Source organism: Marmota monax, unplaced genomic scaffold (assembly GCF_021218885.2).
Source record: "Marmota monax isolate L192 unplaced genomic scaffold, Marmota_monax_Labrador192_F-V1.1 WCK01_AAM20220418_F8-fsc00331, whole genome shotgun sequence".
Lineage (NCBI taxonomy): Eukaryota > Metazoa > Chordata > Mammalia > Rodentia > Sciuridae > Marmota > Marmota monax.
Genome location: NW_026694212.1, coordinates 918948 through 928200, shown reverse-complemented (window position 1 = coordinate 928200; position 9253 = coordinate 918948). Strand labels below are relative to the sequence as shown.

Here is a 9253-nt window from a genome sequence, read left to right as displayed (position 1 = left end):
TATGGTTTCAGGTGGGGGTGTAGCTCATTGGTAGAGTCTTTGCCTAGCAAACACAAAGTGTTATGTTTGATCCCCAGTACCACATACACACAAAGATTTTTATAGTTTTCAGCTTTTATGTTTAGTCCAATGATTTTTCTTCAATTCATTATTGTATATGCTGTGGTGTAGGCATTCAACTTCATTCTTTTTACACATGGATATCCAATTGTATCAGCATTTGTTAAAAATACTATCATTTCCCCATTGCATAGTCTTAGCATCTTTGTCAAAAATCAGTTGGCCATAGACATGTGGGTTTATTTCTAGACTCAAAATTCTCTTACAATTTTTCTGTATATCTCTCTTTATACCAATACTGTTTTGATCTTTATAGCTTTGTAGAAAATTTTTAAATTAATTTTTTTAATCTTCCAACTTTGTTCTTCTTTTCAATATTGCTTTGGCTATTTGGGTCTCTTTGCAATTTTACATAAATTTAAGAATTGGCTTCTACATTTTTGTCAAAAGAAAAAAAAAGGCCATTGGAAATTTGATAGCAGTTGCATTGAATCTGTGAATTAGTGTAGGTGGGTTTGCCATCTTAACAATATTAAATATCCCAATATGTGACCATAAGATGTTCTTTTATTTGGGTATTCTTTAATTTCTTTAAGCAATATTTTATAGTTTTCAAGGTCTAAGTCTTTAAGTTCTTTGGTTAAACTTACTTGTCGGTATTTTATTCTATTGGATGCTTCTGCAAATAGAATTTTTTTCTTAATTTCACTGTTTAGATTGTTCATTGCTGGTTTATTGAAACAAATAATTTTTGTGTGTTGGTCCTATAATTATAACATTGCAGAATTTTTCTATTAATTCTTGCTATGGTTTGATGGTGTCCTTTCCAAAATTCAGGTTTTGCCAGTGTGACAGTTTAAAAAGATAGGGCCTTTAAGAAGTGATTAGGCCATAATAGTTACTCTTTTCTGAATGGGATTAGGTGTCCTCATAAGAGGGCTTCACAACAAACTCAGAAAGTCAAAGGTCATATGTTTTTCTCTCATTTGTAGTAGCTACAGAGAAAAAGGAAAAGAAGGGTGGGGGATATCATGAAAATCAAAAGGAAAACAATAGAATAAAGGAAAAGAACCATGGGATGGGGTGGGAAGAGGGGAGGGGGGGGAGTGCTAGGAGGTGATATTGGCCAAATTATATTGTTATGTTGTATGTATATATGAATATGCAACAACACATCTCACCATTGTAAACCACTATAATGTACCAATACAAATGTGGGCAAAATAAATTAACATAAATATTGATTAATTAAAAAAAATTAAGAGGACCTGAAAGAGGGAGTTTATTTCTTTTTGCTGTTTGGGTTTCTGTAATATGAGGATACAACTTTGTTTCCCTCTGACACATAAAGCATTTGAGGTTCCAGGTAGGAAGCAAGGAGCAACCCTCATCAAGTGCTAGAGCCTTGGACTTGGACTTCCCAGCCTCTAGAACCCAGGAAAGTAAATTTTTGATTTGTATAAAATACCCAACTTAATATATTTTCTTGTAGCAGTGTAATGTTAAAACTCTGAAAGCCCAAATCCCCCAAACCACAATTGGCATGAAAAAAACCTACATAACAGGAGTGGAAAGTTGAATCTTGGGGAAGGACAATGATGAAAACTTCAGTTTAAAAATGTATCATTTGTCTTCATTGGTATTCTTCCCAGCTGGAGAAATTCTAGGAGGGTTTTTTTTTGGGGTGTGTGTGTGTGTGTTTACCTTTTTTTTGGGGGGGGGCGGGGGCGGTAACTAGGGATTGAACTCAAGGTTGCTTAACTACTGAGCTACATCCCCAGCCTTTTTCCTTTTTTATTTTGAGACAGGATATCACTAAGTTGCTTAGGGCCTCGCTGAGTGCTAAGGCTGGCTTTGAACTTGTGATCCTCTTGCCTCAGCCTCCCAAGTCACAAAATTTTCAGGAATTTTTAATGAATTGAAGCAGCAGTTGCTTGAAGAAGCAAGTGATGTTACTGATTAGTATAAAAATGATTATGCTCATGGTAGGAAAAAAAGACATTTATACAGCAATTTGCTGTTTGATTACCAGTATTGCTTCTGCCCTATTTGTATTGTATACATGAGTTCATGAAAAACAGATCACCATGTACCCAAAACAACTGGCACAGGGAAAATTTAATAGGTTAATGCTCATGTCACTGTAGATCAAATATCACAGAAGAATTTAAAAAGTAGATACACCATGTAGAAAATTTATGTTAACATATTAGACATGAAAGCCATGTCCTAAGAAAAAAAAGCAGCTATTCAAAGTGATATAAGATTTTAAAGTATAGCTAATAACTGTGAAAATTCTCCAGATCTTACAGACTACTGCCAATTGTTCATAATTTATTCCTGTAATATACTTTTTCATATGTCAAATTTTCTTATGTGGATGCTAACCCACAAAAAGAGAGGGGAAGATTAGAAGTTCATTGGACTAGACAAAGGGTAATAAGGGGAAGGGAGGGTAATAAGAAAGACAGAATGAATTGGAAATATTTTTTCCTATCCTCATATATAAATATACAACAATATAACTCTTGATCATGTACAACCACAATAATGGGATTCTAATTATACTTATTCTATGTATGTATAATATTTCAAATAAACTCTACTGTCATGTAAAAAAATAAACAAAAAAGTTGAAACAAAAAATATATTAGTATCAAAAAACTTTTTTGAGATGGGGGTCTCACTAAGTTGTCCAGGCTGTCCTCAAATTTGTGATAATCCTGCCTCAACCTCCTTCTGCCTCCAGAGTTGTTGGGATTACAGGTGTACATCAATGTGCCCAGCTATAAATATTGTCCTTTGACTTCCTTAAAAAAGAACATGGAAATACTCTGCTGATGAAATGAAGTCAAGTTTATTACTTACACAGTAAAGGTAAATATCCTCTTGATATTGGCATTTCATTGCCATTTCAGAATCTCATTGGCATTTCAGAAGAGAAAGATCAAGCATACAAGAGTAAGTGTGTATAGAGTTTTAGAATATGGGTTTTGTTGTTGTTATTGTTGTACTGGGGAGTGAAGCCAGGGCTTGCATGTGTTCTGCCACTGAGCTGTGCCTGTATTCCACCACCTGAATTGGAAAGACTTGAAATGGCTCTCACAATGCAGGGATCTGACTGGAATTTGTGAAAATTCTAAGATACCACAGAATTGGTGGGCATAGTGAGCATAAGTTATGAAGGAATCTTTTTTTTTCCCCTTGGAACTAGAGATTCAGGACAGGGGTGCTTTACCACTGAGCAATATACCTGGCTCTTTGAATTTTTTAGTTTGAGACAAGATCTCACCAAGTTGCTTAGGGCATCACTAAATTGCTAGGGTCTACCTTGAACTTGAATTCATCTTGCCTCAGCTGCCTGAGTTACTGGGATTATAGGTATGTATCAGTGTGTCCAGTGACATGAAGGAATCTTGAAAGCAATTGTTTGATAAGCAGCTAAATTTGGACAACTGAATCACTATTGTCCTGCAAAATGGACTGAATGAACTGTCTATTCTTCAGATAAATCTAACAATGAAGTTATGTTCTGATGTATAGCTTTGTGTTCTGGGCAAAAATTTCCTGAGTAGTAGTCTTTTTGATGTGGAGGCCTTGTTGAGTCCTGATAATTAGCCATGTGCATGCAGATGGTCTTAGTTTTCTCTAGACACTGCCTTTAAATTGATACTAATTCCTTTTGACCAAAACCACAACTCTGGTCTACCACACAAAGTGGGGGCTTATGATGATATGATTAGTGTTGTTTTGTCCCAAGTTCAAATCACAATGATCTCAGTATGTCTGAGATCCCGTGTGGTTATTTTCCAAATCCTTAATGTATATTTGGAATAGATGTAATAAGCAACTGGTAGGAAACCCATATTTGCTCCCTGAGTAAGTTTCATTATGGTAGAAAGACAAATGGAAACTCAAGAACTTCTATTCCCTGCCAGGATAGTAAACTAAAATCAATATTGCATCCCTGCTGGGAATTAAGGTATTAGTGCCATCATAAACTTAAAATGCGCACATACTTTTTTACTTGTACAAAAAGCAAACATATCTTAGAAAATTGCTATAGATTATGTGAAATTAGTTACAAGAAAACTCTGATCACAGTGTATGTTACTGATGTTGTTGTCCTTATTGGAAGAATTCAATTTAGCCCTTTATGCCTGGTATGCACCTTATTAACCTAGGATTTTCACACTCTCAGAACCATTACCATCCTCCTTTTCAGAGGAATAAGTTCTAAGTGTCCAGCATCTGTTTCTCAGCAGTCTCATACTAGAGGTTTTCCTCTAAATTCTTAGTGTACCAGAACCAACCATACAGCACCTAGTCTAGGTCCCAGCTTTGGAAGCTTTTTGCTTCCTCTTTGCTCTTGAGGTACCAGCACAAATCAGGGTAAGTCAGCCTTCTTATAGGCTTGTAGAGTGAAACCTTACCGGTCCCACTGTGAAATATGAATACCAGGTGGTCAGTGTACACTCCTCATATGTTTAAACTCCAAGAACTCAGGTTTCAACAACCCTAACCAATGGCAGACATGGGTAGCACATGCTTGTAATCCCAGCAACTTGAAAGGCTGAGGCAGGAGGATGGGAAATTTGATTTCAACTTCACCTACTTAGCGAGACCCTGATTTAAGATATAAAATATAAAGGACTTGTGGTGTAGCTCAGTTGTAAAAGCACTCTTGGGTCATATTCCCACTACCAAACAACAACAACAACAAACTACATCCAACCTTCTACCTTCGTTTTCTGTATCCTAGCGATGGAAATTACATACTTTATTTTTTCCCTCTGTTTTCCAATTCAACTCTCCACTATTTGGTTAGCAGTTCTTTACATCAAAGTTTATCTGTTGAAATAATTAATGTGATTTAATTCCTGATTAGATTTTGACTGGTACATAAGTCTTAATGTTTCAAATTCTATCTTTATTTCCATTTCTAAACTTCTTCCAAAACAGGTTTAGTTTTATAGTTGCAGAACTTGAAATACTGAAAAGAGTTGGGTGTGGTGGCATTATACTTGTAATTCCAGTGACTCAGGAGGTTGAGGTAGGAGGATTACAAGTTTGGGGCCAGCCTGGGCAACTTATGGAGACTCTGTTTCAAATTAAGATAAAAACAGCAGGAGACTGTGGTAAAGCATCCTTGGGTTTAATCCCCAGTATCAGAAAAAAAAAATGCTTCATAGATATTACTCCATTTGATAATTTCTTCTTGGTATTCAAGACACAGAGCCAAATATTAGTAATGAACAAATGAACAAGACATGAGCCCTACATAGTTAACATTTAGACAGTAGAAATATATTTTTATTTCTTAAAGGAAGCTTCAAATTGTCTGAAATGGAGCATGGGAGAAGGTTTAGTACAATTCATGAAGAATTATAGAAACTCAATTTCTACCATCTGGAAAGTTTCCACTGACGATATTTATATTTATGAACTTGAATCATTTAATATAACTTTCATATAGAAGGTATGTAATGGGAATAGAAAGCACTCAATAAGACACAGGCATTACTGAGAGGATTTTAAAAGTAGAGTGAATTTAGTTCAAGGATGTTATAAATAATTAATAATGACAATAAAAGCAATGCATTACTCAATCATGAGGTTTTAGATTTACATGTACAAAATCCCAGTGGGGTAGGGCAGATGTTATGATTCTTAGTTAATGAAGAGGACACAGACATTCACAAAGGGTAAGTGAATTACTGATGCTACCCATTCAGGAGATAGCACACTGAAGACCCTGGCTCTTCAGTGCTGGCTGTCAATCCTGCAATGGCCCAGCCCTTTCCTTAGTGCCCCTATTACCTCCCGGTTCCTCAGGCTGTAAATGAGGGGATTGAGCATAGGAGTAAGGACTGTGTAGAACATAGAGACCACTTTGTCATGGCTAGGGACCCTGTGTCTCTTTGGCCTCAGATAGATGAACATGGCTGCCCCATAGAAAAGAGAGACTGCTGTCAGATGGGAAGAACAGGTGGCCAGGGCCTTTTTACGGGCCTGAACAGAGCGCATATGGAGCACAGCCCCCAGGATGCGAGCATAGGAGGCCACAATGATGGAGAAGGGAAGGAACAGCATGAAGACACAGCAAGCAAAGAGCAGGGTGTCAAAAAGGGATGTGTTTGCACAGGCTAGTTTCAGTAAAGCTGTCACCTCACAGAAGAAGTGATCCAAAGTCCTTGAGCCACAGTAAGGTAAGCTCATGGCTGCCACCATCTGAATCATTCCATCCAGTATTCCAAAAGCCCAGGAACTCCCAGCAATCTGGAGACAGACCCTCTGACTCATGAGGACAGGATAATGAAGTGGGTGGCTAATGGCCACATAGCGGTCATAAGCCATGAGTCCAAGCAAGAGCCCTTCTGACCCCACAAGAGACACAAAAAATCCAATTTGTATACCACATCCCACAAAAGAGATGGACTTCCTCCCAGTCAAGAAGTTGACTGCCATCTTTGGCACAATGTTACAGACCAACATGAGGTCCATGAGGGAGAGCTGACTGAGGAAGAAGTACATGGGTGTATGAAGTCGAGGATCTATGTAGATGAGGGAGATGAGGAGAACATTCCCACAGAGGGCGACCATGAAGACCATCATTACTGCAGAGAAGAGGACAAGGTCAGTCTGGCTGTGGGAGAAGATGCCCAAGAGGATGAATCCATCTATGGATGATTGGTTCAACCACATTCCCATGGTTTAGTTATTCACAGTCACCTGCAAATATAGATAGAGAAATTCTGAATTCTTCCTCATTCAGATAAGTCTTTTGTAATTCATTAGGCTTCAACAACACATGGCTTTGGGACATGCAAGAGAACGTTCTTTGATATTCCCTTGATACAGATAAAAGGATCTCTGCCAGTACATAGGATTGGATATTGTGTCTATATATTTTTTCTTATACCCAAAAGACTAGAAACTGAATTTTTGTGTCACAAAACTATTGGTCAATCCTCTTTCAGCAGATAAAATCTTGGCTTTCCCATAAGGCACCAACTTTTTAACTGGTATCACATGGATTTGGTAAATTAGATTTAATAGTAATGGACTATGAGTAAGATAACTTACATATGCTATTAAAGCAAGGTAAAGGGACTTGAGATGTTCCTTATTATTGATTTTGTTCTGGCCCAAAATCTTGAAACCATTTTTATTCCAATATTTCTTTCATTCATCGATTGAATGCACCAGAGAACCTCTTGGTTATAGAGTCAGTTTTTTTAAAATTGAATTAGTTCTTACTGTCCCCACTGCAACTTTCTGGTCCTAGACACCATCCTCTCACTATTGGATTATTTTATGTTACTCTGTAGTTTCCCAATTTCTCTCTTTGAGCATCATAAAATCCGATTCTGCTGACATGTAAGTCATATGATGTAAATTGCCTTGGGAAAGTATGTCAGTGGTTTCCCAAATTACTTCAAATTAAGGCCAAATCCATGTGGTGACAAGTAAGGCCTTCCATTGCATGTGCATGCACATATACATGTACTGACCTCTCAAAAGGATGTGCCCAAGTGTCCTTCCAAACAATAACACCCAGATAGGCTATTGGTAGGAGCAAATCATTGTTTCCACAGCCTTAAAGCACCATCTTAGCCATATTGACCTCAGTCTCAATCAACCAACAGAACAACCGAGGGTTTGCTCTATCCCTCACAGCAGAAGTTACTCCTCTGTGCTGAGGGGTAACACACACACACACACACACACACACACCACGACTTCTGAGCTCATTTTACCATGCTCCTTTTGCTCACTGTGCTTTCTTAAATTTCCTAAGACAAACTAGACACATTCCCATCATTGGTTCTTTGTATTTTTATCTCTATAGCATAATATTTTCCCAGAATTTTATCTCTTACCTGTCTCATACCTTTACATAAATGCCAACTTTTTGAGTTAAATAGCCATATTAAAACTATTTTGGACTCTCAAGTTCTTTTGATGATTTAGCTTTCTTCACAGAACTTATACCATTTAATCACATGTATTCTGATATTTTTGGATCTACTGTCTGCTTCATTCCACTGGAATATAATAAGCATCATTTATTTTTCACCTTGACATCTGGCAGCCTTAGAATGGTACTTAGTTTATCTTATGACCTCAATACATACGGTTTGAACAAATAAAATAACTTATGAGTAGGTGCTATATAGTTGCAAGATTCATTTTTTGAAACTGAAAACCCCCTTCTTAGGCTGGGGTTATATCTTGGTGATAGAAACTTACCTAGCATGTGTGAGGCACTGGGTATGATTCTTGGCACCTCATATAATATAAGTAAATAAAATAAAAATCCAAGGACAACTAAAAAGAAAGAAAAGAAAAAAAAAACTCCTTCTTAAATTGTAGGATATCTTGTTCTTGACCTGAATATAGTAGGATGTTTTAGTCAGCTTTTTTTTTTTTGCCACTGTGACAAAAAGACCTGAGAAGAACAATTTTAGAGGAGGAAAAATTTATTTGGGTGCCATGATTTCAGAAGTCTAAGTCCATGGACATCCAACTCTATTACTCAGAGCCACAAGGTTTGGAAGAACACCTTGGCAGAAGGGTGTGCCAAAGGGAAAACAGCTCAAGATATGACCATTAGGAAACAAAGAGAGAGCTCCTCTCAACCAGGAAAAAATATAAGCCCCAAAGGCACACTCCTAGTGACACCGCCAGCAACTCCTTCAGCTGTATACATACCTGCCTACAGTTACCACTCATTTAATGCATTCAAATTGATTTATGCGCTGATTAGCTTAAGACTCCCAAACCCAATAATTTTAGCCCAAAACTTTCTTGCATTGTTTAACACATGAGCTCTTGGGGGGACACTTCATATATAAACCAAAACATAAGAGTTTATTATTAGATTCCTTTCAATGCAGGACAATTAGTGATAATACAGGAAATACCTTCAGGTTATAAGAAGGTTCTCCACAAAGAATGAAATTACACCTCTGACATATTTGTAAGCTGGTTTATTCATGTCTACCTTACCTCACTGCAAAGATGAAGTGATGCAATTACATAGGACACAAGGCTGTCTGTGCAAAGATCCAGAGTAATTTCCTAAATGAGGATGGAACAAGCTAGATCAATGACCAGGGAATTAGCCATAGAGCCTGTTTCCCTATAGAACAGAGCATGTACTGATTTATGCTCAAAAGGATGTGCCCAA

General features: G+C 37.3%; 1 protein-coding gene across 1 annotated transcript; it reads right to left on the bottom strand.

The window, feature by feature from the left end:
- Window positions 1-5823: 5823 nt before the first annotated feature.
- LOC124108072 (olfactory receptor 2V1-like) lies at window positions 5824-6771 on the bottom strand. The gene has a single exon (XM_046466440.1). The coding sequence runs from the start codon at window positions 6769-6771 to the stop codon at window positions 5824-5826; it is 948 nt and encodes a 315-aa protein (XP_046322396.1).
- Window positions 6772-9253: the final 2482 nt, after the last annotated feature.